This window comes from Cottoperca gobio, chromosome 22 (genome assembly GCF_900634415.1).
Source record: "Cottoperca gobio chromosome 22, fCotGob3.1, whole genome shotgun sequence".
In the NCBI taxonomy this organism is placed as follows: domain Eukaryota; kingdom Metazoa; phylum Chordata; class Actinopteri; order Perciformes; family Bovichtidae; genus Cottoperca; species Cottoperca gobio.
Genome location: NC_041376.1, coordinates 4862599 through 4882084, shown reverse-complemented (window position 1 = coordinate 4882084; position 19486 = coordinate 4862599). Strand labels below are relative to the sequence as shown.

At 42.1% G+C, this 19486-nt stretch overlaps 1 protein-coding gene across 1 annotated transcript in view; it reads left to right on the top strand.

Annotated features, from left to right (window-relative positions):
* tnika (TRAF2 and NCK interacting kinase a) overlaps positions 1-19326 on the top strand; it is a 68791-nt gene extending 49465 nt beyond the window's left edge. Inside the window, exons 19-34 of the mRNA XM_029461060.1 lie at positions 232-338; positions 936-1051; positions 1769-1866; positions 2953-3021; positions 3574-3680; positions 3949-4051; positions 4235-4366; positions 4702-4807; positions 4935-5105; positions 5221-5364; positions 5665-5799; positions 6335-6435; positions 6590-6739; positions 8639-8798; positions 9353-9492; positions 16668-19326. Coding sequence (XP_029316920.1) covers positions 232-338; positions 936-1051; positions 1769-1866; positions 2953-3021; positions 3574-3680; positions 3949-4051; positions 4235-4366; positions 4702-4807; positions 4935-5105; positions 5221-5364; positions 5665-5799; positions 6335-6435; positions 6590-6739; positions 8639-8798; positions 9353-9492; positions 16668-16751 — 1923 coding nt within the window. The 3' untranslated portion in view covers positions 16752-19326. The remainder of the gene's footprint in view (positions 1-231; positions 339-935; positions 1052-1768; positions 1867-2952; positions 3022-3573; positions 3681-3948; positions 4052-4234; positions 4367-4701; positions 4808-4934; positions 5106-5220; positions 5365-5664; positions 5800-6334; positions 6436-6589; positions 6740-8638; positions 8799-9352; positions 9493-16667) is intronic.
* Positions 19327-19486: the final 160 nt, after the last annotated feature.

Here is a 19486-nt window from a genome sequence, read left to right as displayed (position 1 = left end):
ATGCGTCACATGCGGTACACTGGGGTTATTTTTAATTGGACTGTGTTGGCATTGTTAACCAGGACAGGTGCAACACTAAAAGCTGATCAACATTACTGCACCTGTTTCATCATACCACCACATGGATTTATTAACGATATCATTATCAAAAAAAACATGGCGAGGAGATTAAATGCCAAGCTGTATCAGCAAAGGTGACCTTCTTGTTTGTGTGTATTTGTGTGTGTCCAGGTCCCTCAGAGGACCACTTCCATCTCCCCAGCCTTGGTCAGGAAGAACTCCCCTAATGGAGGAGTGGGTCTGGGCCCTCGCACAGGTTCTCAACTCATACGGGCCAGGTAAAGCTCACATTAGCAGATTGTTCACATCTGAAGACACCTTTTATTGTCTAGATCAGGGGTTAGAAACCTATGGCTCTTTCGATGACGCCATATGGCTCGCAGACAATGTTGAGCTCTGTTTCGCTCCCGACACAAACACACGTGCGCACACACCTACAGTCAGAGACAGAGCGGAGGAAAGGAGAGGAGTGAACACCCGTCGCACGGACCTCGGACAGTATGGCTCACAAGGAAATACATTTACAAATATTTGGCTTTTATGGCTCTCCCAGTCAAAAAGGTTCCCAACCCCTGGTCTAGATCCTCCTTTAATCCACCTCTTAACACATTTCTGCAGACAGATTAGATTATTTTTTTTTTACCTATAATAATTATCTTGTAGTAATTATAATATCATTCGACATTGCTGAGCAGAAGCTGATTACAGAAATTCCATCATACTGTATCGACTCTGTTTTTACAATGCAGGAGTTGCTTAATATTATCTTAAAGTGTATATAAAAAACCAAGCAATTCTACAATACATGCATCTGTTTCATACGGGAATGATTTTAAAGAGCTTAAATGAGCGAAAATATTTTCAACCTGTTTCAGTAACCCAGACCTGCGGCGCTCAGAGCTCTCTCTGGACGCCATGCTGCAAAGAACTTCCTCCAACTCGTCGTCCTCCTCCTCCCCTTCGTCACAGGGAGGCTCGGCCGAGAGGAAAGGTACGAGAACTTAGACGTATGCACATGCACCGAAATGAAAACGGAAATGCTTACACTGACACGCATGCATGCAAACAATTAAAAACCTGTGCATGTACTTGTGTCTTGTATACATGCAAATGCAGACACAGAAACACAGAAACGTCCACGTACACTCACAGGGCTTCAGCGAGTTTCAGAGGCTATCAGCGGGACAATGTCAGTCGCAGTTCTGCTCTGATCAACCTGTCTGATGTGCCCTGTTACTCTCAGCCTCCGGAGAGATAGAAGAGAGGAAATGAGAGAGGGAGATAGAGAAAAGCGTACAGGGATGTGTCAAACAACAGGCCAGAGGGATATCTAAGATATGCATGGATCTCCCCTTGACAAACACATGGCAGAGGGAGAGGTTGAAGTATGGTAGGATCGGTTTTCCTTCATGTTTGTTGGCTATTTTGCAATGGGGTTGGCAGAATTGTAAAAAAAAATTAGACAGATAGTTTCAAGATAGGGTGAGAAAAATACGAAATAGCTTAAAAAAAATATATGGTGAATTGCTTCCACAAGCACAAGAACACTTTTTCACAACGTAATGGGAGATAGGACAGCATAGGTTTTTTACATTGAATTTTTTTAAAGTGATATCTGTCATATTTTTAAGTAACATCTCTTTGGATGCTGATTTAAACATGTTGGTGTATGAAGGTCAAATGTGTAATAACTTCCTTCTTCTGATAGGTCAAGCCAAGCAGGAAGGATCCCCTCCAGGAGCCAATCAGGAGGCAAAGCCAAAACAGGAGGAGGGCCGTGAATCGGCGAGACCCAGCAGACCTGCAGTGAGTGGGACAACACAGACACACACGTTCACTTTCTGTCACAGCAATCTCCTCTCCGGGAATCTTCTACAGGCCTTTTTTTCTGCTATTCATCCAGTTCTTTCTTTCTCTGCCTCCCTTTCTTTGTCCTTTTTATTCTTCAGAGCTATAAGAAAGCCATAGATGAGGTTAGTGACACTTGAGTCCCCACAATTTCTTTATTTTTTTTATCCCGGTTTTCCTTTGCCTCGAGCTTTAAAGCCCCCGCCCTTTTCCCCTGGCATGGTGGAGTTAGTCGGTTTCACAAGAAGATGACGTTTGTTTCTTTTACATTTTAAAAGAGCGGAGTGTAAATGGCGACGGCAGTGCATGTGTGCTTCTACACGCATACATCAGAGTGTGTATGTGGACGCGTGCTTGTGCGAGTTTGCGTGTGTGTGTGTGCATGTGTGTGCAAGAGTGTGTGTGTGTGTGTGTGTGTGTAACCTGAACTGCCAAGCAACCTGAATTCTCTGAATCTCTTTTCCTGTTTCTCTGATGTCACGGTTACTGGTCAGGAGGAGCTGGTAAGCCCACCGTGTATGACGGTCCTCCACCCCGTCTGCATGATTTGGTCTGATCCATTTGCTGGGTTGAATGGGGAGTTACGGGAAGGGGAGGAACCACGGGCCAGTTGGCATGGGGGTGATTGGTAGATGGGGGGGTGTAGATTGATGCTGCACTCCAGTGGTTCATGAAGCCTGATTGTCTCTCTCTCTCTCCTCTTATGACCCCCGTCTTCACATAGTTGAAATGTTGCTTGTGAGCGAACAAAAGTGCTGATCTGTGATCCTTTCATATGTCACAAAATAAAAATGTTAGTGTGGCTAAGCAGAAGGAAACAAAAAGTGTATCTCAGATAAGCACTCTTTGTTCCTGGTCACCCATGTTTACAGGCCCGGATGTTTTTTTGTGACAACATGCTGATGTCCCACTCTTTGCCCCTCTCTGCTGCCCTCGTCTTTGTATGCGACTTGTTCTCTCACTCCTTCTGAGGCTGATGATACAGAACTGATGAACTAACTGACTTTGTCTCTTTCTCCTCTCCTCTTCTGTTCCTCTCTATAGGACCTAAGTGCATTGGCTAAGGAACTCAGAGAATTGAGGGTAGAGGAGGGAAGCAGACCTCCAGTCAAGGTACAATTTCTACATTTATAGTGATGATGATGCGTAAATGGATATTTATATTTTTATTGTAGTCTTGGCAAACACTAGATTATTATTGGGAATAAAAAAACGTATTTCCATTGTGGTCCTCATTATAAGGCGAGAGGGTTAAAAAGCAATACATAAAACAAAACAACACAGCAAACAGCCTTATTAAGAACATATTGTTGTCCCTGGAACTTCTTAATCTAAATGGCATAGTATAAATTATGATTTAAAGTATGATAATCTATAGGAGAACTGTACAGAAGTTGGAAAAGATCAATTCCTCACACTTTAGTAAGTGGGACCTTACTTAAAGATGCCCTGTGGAGTTGTTGTAAACAAACAAAGTTATGTTTGAATTCAATATTTCTCACAAAGACAAATATTGTGTATTGCTGAGGTCAAAAAAACAAACGTTTCCCTTCTCATAAAACATTTTCAAAATCAGCGGCAGGAATGTGGAAAGTGTGGTTGATCTTTTTTTCATTTCTGATCAATTCTCTCTATTTTGTTTTTACTTCTCGCGCTCTGATAAAGGTGACGGACTACTCGTCCTCTAGTGAAGATTCAGAGAGCAGCGATGATGACGGGGAGACAGTGGGGCATGATGGGACTGTTGCTGTTAGCGACATCCCCCGCATCATGTAAGTTGTCCTCTCTGTTTTAGTTTTTACCTCTCTCTGTTTTGTTTTGTTTTCCTCTAAGCTGGACTTGTCAGTGTTCATTTGTGTTGAGATATGCATGTCTTTGGAACACACACACACACACACACACACACACACACACACACACACACACACACACACACACACACACACACACACACCCTGCCAGCAGCTTGTCAGGGCAGCTGTGGCAGAATTGCTTTGTAAATAATCGGGTCTGTGCGTGTGTTCTCGGTGTGTGTTGCAGGCCGGCAGTGCAGGGCAGCAGTGAGTCGTACGGAGGGCTGACAGAAGGCTCTCTGGGAGATGCCTATAATAGCTCCAAGGACGGCACTCTGGTGATGAGAGAGGTGATGAATGTGCACACGAGACACATGGATTTAGAGAAAAGGGAAACACTGTTTCTGTGTCTCTCAAACATTCTGCTTCTTTATCGCCCCTTAACTTCTTTTACATCTTTTGTCCCCGCTCTAAACGTTATATCTCCTCCTTCCTTTGTTTCTTAACTCTTTTTTTTTTTTTTGGTCTCTCAGGGAGAGGAGAGGAGGAGAGGAGGCCACACTGAGAGTAATGGGTTCGGGAATCTCCCTGACCTGGTGCAGCAGAGCAACTCTCCCTCTGCCACACCCACCTCAGCCCTGCAGGAACTGGGCGACATGGCTGAGGTCAGACACACACACACACACACACACACACACACACACACACATATATATATATTCGTGGCTATAGTGCTGTATATAAAACATAAAGTTAAATTAATACAATAAGTCTTAAAATGAATGAAAGATTTATGATTAAAATGAGTATAAATTACCTTTCATATTTGATATCTGGCATTAAAGAAATCTAGCACTTAAAAAAAATAAAAATAAAAATTGCACATCATTTTTTATATCTGTCAAAAAACGAGATATTATCCTGTCCTTGGTATAAATTCAAGAAACCCTGGGTAATGTGTTAATGCAGGCTGCTGTTAATTAATGACTCTGTCTTACAGTTTGGTCTGGGCGGGTCCAAAGCGTCCTTCACTCCATTTGTTGACCCACGTGTGTATCAAACCTCCCCAAGTGAAAACGACGACGACGACGATAACTCATCGGAAGGTAAGCGAAGCAAAGGAAAGCTTTGTCCACACATTTTACATTCTACTCAACACTCCATCTTTGCCGGCACAGTTGTCCCAAAAATATCAAATTAGCTATACCTTTCTTTCCTTCTATGGTATCCCAGCCATGTTTGCTAATGAGCTGATGAGGCAGGAGCAGGCCAGACTAAACGAAGCCAGAAAGATCTCAGTGGTTAACGTAAACCCCACCAACATCAGACCCCACAGTGACACGCCGGAGATCCGCAAATACAAGAAACGCTTCAACTCTGAGATCCTGTGTGCTGCACTCTGGGGTAGGAGGAAACATCCTTCAACCTTTCTCATGAAACTAGAACATTTGAAACTTTCCCGAATATCTTTCTGCGTCTCTGACTGCGTGTGTGTGTGTGTGTGTGTGTGTGTGTTTAGGTGTGAACCTGCTGGTGGGGACCGAGAATGGTCTTATGCTGCTTGACCGAAGTGGGCAGGGAAAAGTCTATAACCTGATCACCAGACGGCGCTTCCTACAGATGGATGTGCTGGAGGGGCTCAATGTTCTCGTCACCATATCTGGTAGGTCTAACACAGACGCACTCGCAGTGGAGGCACATGTACACACTCTTCTCCAGTATAGCTGAACACAGATTGTAGCTCGTATCATATTGCAGTATCTTATCTTTACATCCGGATACTTTGGTTTAGTAGCCTTTGTGTTTTTAAGACATTGATAGTACGTCTTCCCTCAAAAACTCAAATCCAAGTTATCTAGTTCAGTCACAATGGCCATTGTTCGCTGTATACAGCTGAATTTAGGACTTCATTCCTGTACATTTGATCTCATTTCTCTTCCTCCCTTTGTCCCTCCTCTCTCAGGGAAAAAGAATAAGTTGCGTGTCTACTACTTGTCCTGGCTGAGGAACAGAATATTACACAATGACCCGGAAGTAGAGAAGAAGCAGGGCTGGATCACAGTTGGCGAACTGGAGGGCTGTGTGCATTATAAAGTTGGTAAGGATCTGTGTATGTGTGTGTATCTCATTAATGAATACATTACAATACATTTGTATTCTGACTTCGTCTGAGCTGCCCAACCAGCTCAGACATGTTCAACAGGAAAGGAGGAGTACATATGTTATAGTCAGGTGACATGTGTTCTATGCAGCTACATTATTAACAAATAATCAAAGTAGCTTTTAACTATACCTTCCAGTTACTCAGATTTGAAGCCAATCAGATTGCTTCATTCTGTTAAGGGAAGTTGCTTTACAGCAATAAATATGGACTTTTATTAATTTCATATTTATTTTTGACTAGAATATTATTATGGTTATACTAACTCTCCTGGCTCTTGCCTTTTCATAATTATTTTCACATCAAATGCATTATATTTACACCAGTAAGGAGATTGAGGACTATACTAACTTATCACTTTTTTAAAATAAATATAATCAAGTGTACTTTATTATCGGGTCAGATTAGCGAAAGTAGAAAAGTTGAGCCGTTCATGTTCGTCACTGATTAAATGTCTTTGTCCTGTTTCCAGTAAAATATGAGAGGATTAAGTTCCTGGTGATTGCTCTGAAGAACTCTGTGGAAATCTATGCCTGGGCTCCCAAACCCTACCACAAGTTCATGGCCTTTAAGGTATGCAAGCACAAAACATGCACATACTTATTAACACTCACAAATCGTAAACACTATGCACATGTATAGATGCAGAATGAATATATATATTTATATATATATAATACTATTTCTTCTCCTTCCCCTTCCTGCTTCTGTTTCCTGCTTCTTTCAGTCATTCACTGATCTGCAGCACCGTCCACAGCTGGTTGACCTGACGGTGGAGGAAGGTCAGAGGTTAAAGGTCATCTATGGCTCCAGTGTGGGCTTCCATGTCATCGACGTGGATTCAGGCAACCCTTACGACATCTACATCCCCTCGCATGTGAGTGCCAAGGCTGTGCTTGTACATATTTAAGCGTGCATCTTTAAATCTTCAACTCACTTCTAACGAACATGACACACATGGGGGAAGGTGACGGAGAGTCCTTCCTCCTGTATTACCTGCTTGTTTCCTCCTGTGCCAAGGTCAGCAGTGAGTCACGCGTTGCCTCGCGAGGATCGGCTTCTAGGAATACAATGTCTTTCTGTTGACAAATAACCTCCTTGATTGATTTACTGTTACTGCGAGTGAACTGAACTGAACTGAGTGATTGATGGGTGCTTTACCACATTTATCAAATACCTTTTTTTAAGATGGCTAAATATGGTGCCTTGGGCTCGGACTATTTACGCTCAGTACACAGAATGTAGCTCAAATTACCAGAGGACTAGAAATGTAAGAAGTAGTAGCTGCTACAAAATGTCCTGTTCATTCAAAGTCATTCATTATTGTTAGGAAGTCAGCATATTCTTTCAGCATACCTCTTTTTCCAATGGCAGCATGCAGTCAGTTCTGATTTCTAGTCGCTCAATCATCTCATTGACGGTAGGTACGCCATCAGTAGTTGTCCATGTGCGTGCTTGAATGCAAATCAGTTTTGGTACTTGCATGCAGATTACTTTACCCGAATCAAGTTCAAACACGGTTCAGCCAAATTATTGATTTTAGTGGCAATATTTCAATAGATATACACTGTTGAATACAGATGTGAGGACACGCAACTGTAGCCCCTGTTCAATCGAGTACCACTCGCACCACAAGACTTTTTATTAAAGAGTTTTTCGCCTTTAATCCATGCTTCCTCTCTCTCTCTCTCCTTCCCTGCCAACTTCTCCTCTCTCCAGTGTGCCAAACAGATGAAGGTGACATCCTGCCATCCACCCTTTAGACTAGATCAATAGATTGTTAGTATCTACCCCATAGTGGATGCACAGAAGTGCTACACGTGTCTATGTGCGGTACAGTTCATTAGAGTAGAGATTAATGGATTATTTAGATAGAAACAGGTTGCGTGAATAAATTCATCTACAACCCACAGGAGACATCACAAGGTTCTGCAAAGATGTATAGTACTACAAGAGAAATGTTTGGGCATGCTGGAGCCACAACTCAAAATTTAAGAATTAAAGCTCAATTCTAAATATTTTTTCAAATTATTGGTATTATCTCAATTTTAATTGCAATTTCTTTCAATGCATTGCTGTCAGATGTTTATCACATGCCTGACAATATCCGAAAAACTGCACTCCAACACCACAGTACGATGTGCTCAGAGGGGTTGTGTCAGGTCACAGTAAGCAGACGATAAAGGGGTGCGTTCCATTTTGCAGAGTTCTTGTGGAAATGCAGTTTCTCGTGGGTTAAGATGAGGTCGTTCATTACCTTATCACTCATTCCTGTTACTGATATGATCTGTTGTTGTACTCCTGACGTGTAGTTTTGAGTCATATCTCAGGAGAGCCTGCTGGTTATTCTCTGGGGCACGCTTTTTGTTTTTGTTTTTGAAAGCATACTAATTCAAGCTTTGTCTGTGTGTGTATGTGTGTGTGTGTTACTGTTCCCAACTCGTCTGATGTTGTTCCTGTTATTTAAGGTCAGAGAAAAGTGCTGTAGTTTGTCCCTTCACTTCACTCAGACAACAAAGCCACAGTCTGAACCTACTGATGCACTGATGCCCCTGATATTTGGCAGCCTTGTCGATGCCCACAAACCTGCTCTTTAGAGGATTACAGAATGCCGGCCGGTCCCAAAAAAATGCCAAAGAGCCTGCCAAATTCTGTCGCATTAAATGTCCACGATGAAACCTCTGTAATATTTTAATCTGCTGTAGATTATGATTACATTTGACAGATTTAATTAAAGCCTCTCAAATGTTTGTGTGTGTGTGTGTGTCTGCCACAGATCCAGAGCCAGGTGACGCCCCATTCCATCGTGGTGCTCCCTAAAACTGACGGAATGGAGATGCTGCTGTGTTACGAGGACGAAGGCGTCTACGTCAACACCTACGGGCGAATCACCAAGGACGTGGTGCTACAGTGGGGAGAGATGCCTACCTCTGTTGGTACGTACCAACCACACAAGCATTTTTCTGTGTGTTTAGTGGATTTAAATAGATTTTAGAGTCATTAAAACATCATAGAGACTCAGCCAGTTCAAGTATGTGTGTGTGTGTGTGTTGCAATGCAGATCAAAAGTGTAGTAAATAATCAGAGAGCTGAGCTTATGGGGGTGAATTTAAGGTTTAATTGCATTCAAAAATCAGTTTCTAACATCATCCTTCACAGGAAGGAACAAGACAGAAGAGGAAGAAGGATTGAAATTGATATAGACTATCAATAGTGAATGTTAAAGGGACATGAATGTACTGTATGTATGTATGTATGCGCACTGTTTCAATAGAGAAGAACTTTACTGCCCTCATGTGTCAGCCAGTGGTTTAACACTTTCGAAGCTACCAATATTTAGGTCAATGAAGGTTTTCTGCTCTGGGATGCTCTAATGGTATATTTATATATCATTCCATTTTTAACTGATTGATAAAAACATGTTTTTAATTTTAAAAAATGTCCATTGTCGTTTATGCTTCTCTTCTCTTCTCTGTTTTCTCTTTTCCAGCCTATATCCACTCTAATCAGATTATGGGCTGGGGCGAGAAAGCCATAGAGATCCGCTCTGTGGAGACGGGTCACCTGGACGGAGTCTTTATGCACAAGAGAGCCCAGAGACTCAAGTTCCTTTGTGAGCGTAACGACAAGGTAAAAACACACTCTTTGATTCTCAGTTATTCTTATCCGATGCTTGAAATTATTGCAGTACAACCACATAATATTTAGAAAAATATTTGCATAGACAGAGGGTGTCAGTTTTTTTTTGTTTGTTATATTTTTGGGCTTTTCATGCCTTTATGATAGTGAAGTGCAGATTGTGAAAGGGGGAGAGAGAGAGAAAGGGAACGACATACAGGTCGGACTCGAACCAGTGGCCGCTGTGGCCTTTGTATATGGGACGCCTGTGCTACCGGGACACCCGGGGTGTCAGTTTTTTAGTTTTTATCATAATTAATGTATTATTTTAATTTTCTTTAAATTATTATTATTATTATTTTTTATTACAACTTTCTCTCTCTCTGTCCCTCTCACTCTCGCTCTGCACCTACTCTCTCTCTCTCACTCTCTCTCTGCACCTACTCTCTCTCTCTCACTCTGCTCTCTCTGCACCTACTCTCTCCTTAAACTCTCTCTCTCTGCACTACTCTCCTCTCTCTCTGCCCTACTCTCTCTCTCTGCTCACTCTCTCTCTCTCTGCCCTACTCTCTCAACTCTCCTCACTACTCTCTCTCTGCACCTACTCTCTCTCCTCTCACTCTCTCCTCTCTCTGCCCTACCTCTCCACTCTCTCTCTCTCTCACCTACTCTCTCTCTCACTTCTCTCTGGCTCTCATCTCTCTCTTCACCTACTCTTCTCTCTCACTCTCTCTGCACCTCCTCTCTCTGCCCTAACTCTTCTTCTGCACCTACTCTCTCTCTCACTCTCGCTGCACCTCTCTCTCTCTCACTCCTCTCTGCAACCTACTCTCTTCTGCCAATACTCTTCTGCACCCTCACTCTCTCTCTCTCTCTCTCTGCACCTACTCTCTCTCTCCACCTACTCTCTCTCTCTCTCTCTCTCTCTCTGCTCTCTCTCTCTCTCTCTCCTCTCTCTCTCTCTCTCTCTCTCTCTCTTCGCACCTACTCTCTCTCACTCTCTCTCTCTCTCTCTCTCTCTAACTCTCTAACTCTTTCTCTCGCTCTGCACCTATCTCTCTCTCTCTCTCTCTGCACCTACTCTCTCTCACTCTCTCTGCACCTACTCTCTCACTCTCTCTCTTCTCTCACTCTCTCTCTGCACCTACAATCCATGCTTCCTCTCTCCTCTCTCCTTCCCTGCCAACTTCTCCTCTCTCCAGTGTGCCAAACAGATGAAGGGTTGACATCCTGCCATCACCCTTTAGACTAGATCAATAGATTGTTAGTATCTACCCCATAGTGGATGCACAGAAGTGCTACACGTGTCTATGTGCGGTACAGTTCATTAGAGTAGAGATTAATGGATTATTTAGATAGAAACAGGTTGCGTGAATAAATTCATCTACAACCACAGGACATCACAAGTTCTGCAAAGATGTATAGTACTACAAGAGAAATGTTTGGGCATGCTGGAGCCACAACTCAAAATTAAGAATTAAAGCTCATTCTAAATATTTTTTCAAATTATGTGTATTATCTCAATTTTAATTGCAATTTCTTTCAATGCATTGCTGTCAGATGTTTATCACATGCCTGACAATATCCGAAAAACTGCACTCCAACACCACAGTACGATGTTCTCACCCACCAACATCAGACCCCACAGTGACACGCCGGAGATCCGCAATACAAGAAACGCTTCAACTCTGAGATCCTGTGTGCTGCACTCTGGGGTAGGAGGAAACATCCTTCAACCTTTCTCATGAAACTAGAACATTTGAAACTTTCCCGAATATCTTTCTGCGTCTCTGACTGCGTGTGTGTGTGTGTGTGTGTGTGTGTGTTTAGGTGTGTGAACCTGCTGGTGGGGACCGAGAATGGTCTTATGCTGCTTGACCGAAGTGGGCAGGGAAAAGTCTATAACCTGATCACCAGACGGCGCTTCCTACAGATGGATGTGCTGGAGGGGCTCAATGTTCTCGTCACCATATCTGGTAGGTCTAACACAGACGCACTCGCAGTGGAGGCACATGTACACACTCTTCTCCAGTATAGCTGAACACAGATTGTAGCTCGTATCATATTGCAGTATCTTATCTTTACATCCGGATACTTTGGTTTAGTAGCCTTTGTGTTTTTTTAAGACATTGATAGTACGTCTTCCCTCAAAAACTCAAATCCAAGTTATCTAGTTCAGTCACAATGGCCATTGTTCGCTGTATACAGCTGAATTTAGGACTTCATTCCTGTACATTTGATCTCATTTCTCTTCCTCCCTTTGTCCCTCCTCTCTCAGGGAAAAGAATAAGTTGCGTGTCTACTACTTGTCCTGGCTGAGGAACCAGAATATTACACAATGACCCGGAAGTAGAGAAGAAGCAGGCTGGATCACAGTTGGCGAACTGGAGGGCTGTGTGCATTATAAAGTTGGTAAGGATCTGTGTATGTGTGTGTATCTCATTAATGAATACATTACAATACATTTGTATTCTGACTTCGCCTGAGCTGCCCAACCAGCTCAGACATGTTCAACAGGAAAGGAGGAGTAGTACATATGTTATAGTCAGGTGACATGTGTTCTATGCAGCTACATTATTAACAAATAATCAAAGTAGCTTTTAACTACATTACAGATTTGAAGCCAATCAGATTGCTTCATTCTGTTAAGGGAAGTTGCTTTACAGCAATAAATATGGACTTTTATTAATTTCATATTTATTTTTGACTAGAATATTATTATGGTTATACTAACTCTCCTGGCTCTTGCCTTTTCATAATTATTTTCACATCAAATGCATTATATTTACACCAGTAAGGAGATTGAGGACTATACTAACTTATCACTTTTTTAAAATAAATATAATCAAGTGTACTTTATTATCGGGTCAGATTAGCGAAAGTAGAAAAGTTGAGCCGTTCATGTTCGTCACTGATTAAATGTCTTTGTCCTGTTTCCAGTAAAATATGAGAGGATTAAGTTCCTGGTGATTGCTCTGAAGAACTCTGTGGAAATCTATGCCTGGGCTCCCAAACCCTACCACAAGTTCATGGCCTTTAAGGTATGCAAGCACAAAACATGCACATACTTATTAACACTCACAATCGTAAACACTATGCACATGTATAGATGCAGAATGAATATATATATTTATATATATATAATACTATTTCTTCTCCTTCCCCTTCCTGCTTCTGTTTCCTGTTTCTTTCAGTCATTCACTGATCTGCAGCACCGTCCACAGCTGGTTGACCTGACGGTGGAGGAAGGTCAGAGGTTAAAGGTCATCTATGGCTCCAGTGTGGGCTTCCATGTCATCGACGTGGATTCAGGCAACCCTTACGACATCTACATCCCCTCGCATGTGAGTGCCAAGGCTGTGCTTGTACATATTTAAGCGTGCATCTTTAAATCTTCAACTCACTTCTAACGAACATGACACACATGGGGGAAGGTGACGGAGAGTCCTTCCTCCTGTATTACCTGCTTGTTTCCTCCTGTGCCAAGGTCAGCAGTGAGTCACGCGTTGCCTCGCGAGGATCGGCTTCTAGGAATACAATGTCTTTCTGTTGACAAATAACCTCCTTGATTGATTTACTGTTACTGCGAGTGAACTGAACTGAAACTGAGTGATTGATGGGTTGCTTTACCACATTTATCAAATACCTTTTTTTAAGATGGCTAAATATGGTGCCTTGGGCTCGGACTATTTACGCTCAGTACACAGAATGTAGCTCAAATTACCAGAGGACTAGAAATGTAAGAAGTAGTAGCTGCTACAAAATGTCCTGTTCATTCAAAGTCATTCATTATTGTTAGGAAGTCAGCATATTCTTTCAGCATACCTCTTTTTCCAATGGCAGCATGCAGTCAGTTCTGATTTCTAGTCGCTCAATCATCTCATTGACGGTAGGTACGCCATCAGTAGTTGTCCATGTGCGTGCTTGAATGCAAATCAGTTTTGGTACTTGCATGCAGATTACTTTACCCGAATCAAGTTCAAACACGGTTCAGCCAAATTATTGATTTTAGTGGCAATATTTCAATAGATATACACTGTTGAATACAGATGTGAGGACACGCAACTGTAGCCCCTGTTCAATCGAGTACCACTCGCACCACAAGACTTTTTATTAAAGAGTTTTTTCGCCTTTAATCCATGCTTCCTCTCTCTCTCTCTCCTTCCCTGCCAACTTCTCCTCTCTCCAGTGTGCCAAACAGATGAAGGTGACATCCTGCCATCCACCCTTTAGACTAGATCAATAGATTGTTAGTATCTACCCCATAGTGGATGCACAGAAGTGCTACACGTGTCTATGTGCGGTACAGTTCATTAGAGTAGAGATTAATGGATTATTTAGATAGAAACAGGTTGCGTGAATAAATTCATCTACACCCACAGGAGACATCACAAGGTTCTGCAAAGATGTATAGTACTACAAGAGAAATGTTTGGGCATGCTGGAGCCACAACTCAAAATTTAAGAATTAAAGCTCAATTCTAAATATTTTTTCAAATTATTGGTATTATCTCAATTTTAATTGCAATTTCTTTCAATGCATTGCTGTCAGATGTTTATCACATGCCTGACAATATCCGAAAAACTGCACTCCAACACCACAGTACGATGTGCTCAGAGGGGTTGTGTCAGGTCACAGTAAGCAGACGATAAAGGGGTGCGTTCCATTTTGCAGAGTTCTTGTGGAAATGCAGTTTCTCGTGGGTTAAGATGAGGTCGTTCATTACCTTATCACTCATTCCTGTTACTGATATGATCTGTTGTTGTACTCCTGACGTGTAGTTTTGAGTCATATCTCAGGAGAGCCTGCTGGTTATTCTCTGGGGCACGCTTTTTGTTTTTGTTTTTGAAAGCATACTAATTCAAGCTTTGTCTGTGGTGTGTATGTGTGTGTGTGTTACTGTTCCCAACTCGTCTGATGTTGTTCCTGTTATTTAAGGTCAGAGAAAAGTGCTGTAGTTTGTCCCTTCACTTCACTCAGACAACAAAGCCACAGTCTGAACCTACTGATGCACTGATGCCCCTGATATTTGGCAGCCTTGTCGATGCCCACAAACCTGCTCTTTAGAGGATTACAGAATGCCGGCCGGTCCCAAAAAAATGCCAAAGAGCCTGCCAAATTCTGTCGCATTAAATGTCCACGATGAAACCTCTGTAATATTTTAATCTGCTGTAGATTATGATTACATTTGACAGATTTAATTAAAGCCTCTCAAATGTTTGTGTGTGTGTGTGTGTCTGCCACAGATCCAGAGCCAGGTGACGCCCCATTCCATCGTGGTGCTCCCTAAAACTGACGGAATGGAGATGCTGCTGTGTTACGAGGACGAAGGCGTCTACGTCAACACCTACGGGCGAATCACCAAGGACGTGGTGCTACAGTGGGGAGAGATGCCTACCTCTGTTGGTACGTACCAACCACACAAGCATTTTTCTGTGTGTTTAGTGGATTTAAATAGATTTTAGAGTCATTAAAACATCATAGAGACTCAGCCAGTTCAAGTATGTGTGTGGTGTGTGTTGCAATGCAGATCAAAAGTGTAGTAAATAATCAGAGAGCTGAGCTTATGGGGGTGAATTTAAGGTTTAATTGCATTCAAAAATCAGTTTCTAACATCATCCTTCACAGGAAGGAACAAGACAGAAGAGGAAGAAGGATTGAAATTGATATAGACTATCAATAGTGAATGTTAAAGGGACATGAATGTACTGTATGTATGTATGCGCACTGTTTCAATAGAGAAGAACTTTACTGCCCTCATGTGTCAGCCAGTGGTTTAACACTTTCGAAGCTACCAATATTTAGGTCAATGAAGGTTTTCTGCTCTGGGATGCTCTAATGGTATATTTATATATCATTCCATTTTTAACTGATTGATAAAAACATGTTTTTAATTTTAAAAATGTCCATTGTCGTTTATGCTTCTCTTCTCTTCTCTGTTTTCTCTTTTCCAGCCTATATCCACTCTAATCAGATTATGGGCTGGGGCGAGAAAGCCATAGAGATCCGCTCTGTGGAGACGGGTCACCTGGACGGAGTCTTTATGCACAAGAGAGCCCAGAGACTCAAGTTCCTTTGTGAGCGTAACGACAAGGTAAAAACACACTCTTTGATTCTCAGTTATTCTTATCCGATGCTTGAAATTATTGCAGTACAACCACATAATATTTAGAAAAATATTTGCATAGACAGAGGGTGTCAGTTTTTTTTTGTTTGTTATATTTTTGGGCTTTTCATGCCTTTATGATAGTGAAGTGCAGATTGTGAAAGGGGGAGAGAGAGAGAAAGGGAACGACATACAGGTCGGACTCGAACCAGTGGCCGCTGTGGCCTTTGTATATGGGACGCCTGTGCTACCGGGACACCCGGGGTGTCAGTTTTTAGTTTTTATCATAATTAATGTATTATTATTAATTTTCTTTTAAATTATTATTATTATTAATTTTTTATTACAACTTTCTCTCTCTCTGTCCCTCTCATCTCTCTCTGCACCTACTCTCTCTCTCTCACTCTCTCTCTCTGCACCTACTCTCTCTCTCTCTCTCTCTCTCTCTCTGCACCTACTCTCTCTCTCTCTCTCTCTCTGCACCTACTCTCTCTCTCTCTCTGCACCTACTCTCTCTCTCACTCTCTCTGCACCTACTCTCTCTCTCACTCTCTCTGCACCTACTCTCTCTGCACCTACTCTCTCTGCACCTACTCTCACTCTCTCTCTCTTCTCTCTCTCTCTCTCTCTCTCTCTCTCTCTCTGCACCTTCTCTCTCTCTCTCTCTCTCTCTGCACCTACTCTATCTCTCTCTCTTCTCTCTCTCTCTGCACCTACTCTCTCTCACTCTCTCTCTCTCTCTCTCTCTCTAACTCTCTAAACTCTTTCTCTCGCTTCTGACCTACTCCTCTCTCTCATCTTCTGCACCTACTTCTCTTCACTCTCTCTGCCACCTACTCTCTCCACTTCTCCTCTTCTATCATCTTCTCTGAACCTTCTCTCTTCTAAACCTTATTTTTCTCTCTCTCTGCAACCTACTTCTCTCTCTCACTCTCTCTCTCTTCTCTCACTCTCTCTCTGCCACCTAACTCTTCTCAACTCTCTCTGCACCTACTCTCTCTCACTCTTCTTTCTCTCTCTCTCATCTTCTCTCTCTCTTCTCTCTCTCTCACTCTCTCTCTCTTTCTCTCTCTCTCTGTAGGTATTCTTTGCATCGGTGCGTTCGGGAGGTAGCAGCCAAGTCTTCTTCATGACCCTCAACAGAAACTCTATGATGAACTGGTGATGGCCACTGTCCACTCTGCCTCACTCCCCCATTGGCCCGCCCGGCGACCCGTTGGCCCACGGCACATCTCACAAATGAACCCCATTGACCGAGAGGCCACAGTGAACTCTTTCAACACTGGAGAGACTAGAATCTCATAGAGAAAAAAAAAAGTTATCGTAGAGAAAAACAGCAAAGACCTGTCCTAAATAAAAAGACATGTTACCCTAGATTATGTCGGGTCATGCAGAAGCCATCGTTACTCAACTGACTGGCAAACTGGTGCCACTGACTTTCCAAATATTCTCTTCCTCTGTCTCCGTCTGTGACTCTTCTCCCTTGTTGTCCGTGTCTTCTCTCCAAACGGACCAGTTCATTCAAGTGTTCCACACCTGCCTCCTTCTGTCCATCCTCTGCCTCCCTTCGTCCCCCCTTCTTAATACTCCTCCCGGGTAGATCTAGTCATCACTTTTTCAATCCTTTGACACCCATGTCCTCCATTTTCCCCTCCACTTCCTATCTGCCTTTTTTTGGGCTCATTCCTGGAGAACTTACACCTCAGAGGTCACAGGAATAGATGAATAGATTTAATATAAATTCAAATATGTACTGAATATGACAGCGTGTGCATTGAGGGCAGCCGAGGGATGACAAATCTACTCTGGATGTCGGCAGTGAAAGCGGACAGCATGATTGATTTTCTTACTCCTTTGTCACTCCCTTCCGCCTCCTCCTCCTCCACTTCCTCCTCTCGCCATCTTTTCAGGCCGTGAGTAAACGGAATTGTAATTTAGTGTTCGATCGCATTTCTCTGACAGAGATGCGGTGAGACAATCACTGTCCCAGGCGGGTGGTCCCAGTATGCAAAGATGATGTCTCTGTCCCTTTAAAATGAAATCGCTGGTCCATTCCTCTTTCCCTCCTCCTGTCCTCCCCCTCCCATCATCACCAGTCTCATCGCCCTGTTTTCACTCTTACGTCTTTAAACTCTGAAGGTGCTGCATCAAAAATACTGTAATATTAAATGAACAATGAGAGCGTCATTCTGTTCATCCTTTTCTTTTCCTTTTTCCAGTTCATTTAATTTTCTGTGGCTGAGTCTGTCAGTCTTTGAAGCGTGATTTAAATGTACAGCACATCTGTGTTTCTGAAATCAGGAGTGTATGTTGGTGTGTGTGTGTGTGAGTGTGTGTATGCATAAGTGTGTGTGTGTGTGTGTGTGTGTGTGTGTTTGACTTGATGTTGAAATGAGTCCCATTCAAATCAAGTTTGAATCAAAGTGGAACATTGAAATCGATGGCCAGACAAAGAGTGGAGAAATTCAGTTTCTGTGCGTGAACTTTTGCCTGAATGCGATCAAAGCAACATTGAGTTTGTTTACAATGCAGAATTAAGATATTATCTTCTTAGTATGAAGTTTATGAGTTGGTGTGTCTGAACACCAAGACGTTAAAGATAGGCAATATTAGTGGTTGATTTTTTTGAGTGTTTTTCTGTCTCCTTTAACACAGTATTGTTTTTGGCTATTCACAAATACAGCCATGCTGCTGTAGGGAATATGAAGATGCTTATCCTGAATACAACCTCAACAGGATCTGAGCTGCAATCCCGAATATTGTGTGCATGTGAAAGATCTCATCGTTGAAAGCTGTGGTGTCCTTTTTTAAATCATGCTCTTCCCTGATTGGTTCTTCTGGCTCCTACCTGTTTGTACAGTGCCTAGCATGATGTAAGCAAAACAAAAATGGAGGCCAAAAGATTACCGCTCACGTTATAACTAATCATTTTATTGCCTATTTTATTACGGTTAATTTACACTGGGGTTTTTTTTGTGTGTTATCGGCTAACTTTAACACATTGCTGATGTTATTTGTCTCTTCTAATGGAGATGTACATTAACACATTCAATACTTGATTTATTCTTTGAAAGGAGTAACTGAATATGGTACGATAAAACCATTTAATTTCTTTCTAAATTCTTAGTCGATCATTAATACATACTGTTTTACATTTATAACACTACTGAGGGTGGACTAGTTCATGCTTACCCATCCACATTGGAGAGCACTGTCTTTTTTTTCCTGGTGGATAAAACTAGACTCATTCCCCGATGATGTAAAGGTCATTTAAATCCAGTTGTTTCTGTTACATAATTTTTAAAAATGATATTGTATTTTCAAGGACTTTTTACATATCTACACAGTAGCTGTTCCTGTGCAGCTGCGAGTCAGGTTCATCAAACTCTGTAAGGGGGTAGCAGGCTGACATTTTAGCAATAAAGAGCCGAGCTGAAGAAAACCACCGTCTTCCCTGTGTGTGTGCACGCATGCATCTGTGTGTATGATTGATAAGCGAGCGTGAATGGGACATTTAAACTATGTTTGTCCATCACGGAATTCACTCTTCCCATTGGAAAAGGCTGACTGTCATTACACTGAGGACTCTCCTTTCAAAGACGAAACCACTGTATTCTTTATTCTGTTTATTTCTTGTTTTCTTTGTTTTGAAAGAGCATTACTAATGTCCTGTTTTGGGATTTATTTGTTTTGTAAAAGAGATGCTGTATGAGATAAATAAATTAAACTAGAGCATTATGCTTCTGTAGTTGTGTGTGTTTCTTTGGTGGATGTGTTTTGTGAGAGAGCCTAATTTTTTTTTTTTTTTTGCAAGTGTGCACATTTGTATCAGCCTGACCCTCAGACTTTGTCCATCCCTCAAGTATATCATTAACTGTGTGTGTCTGTGTGTGTGTGTGT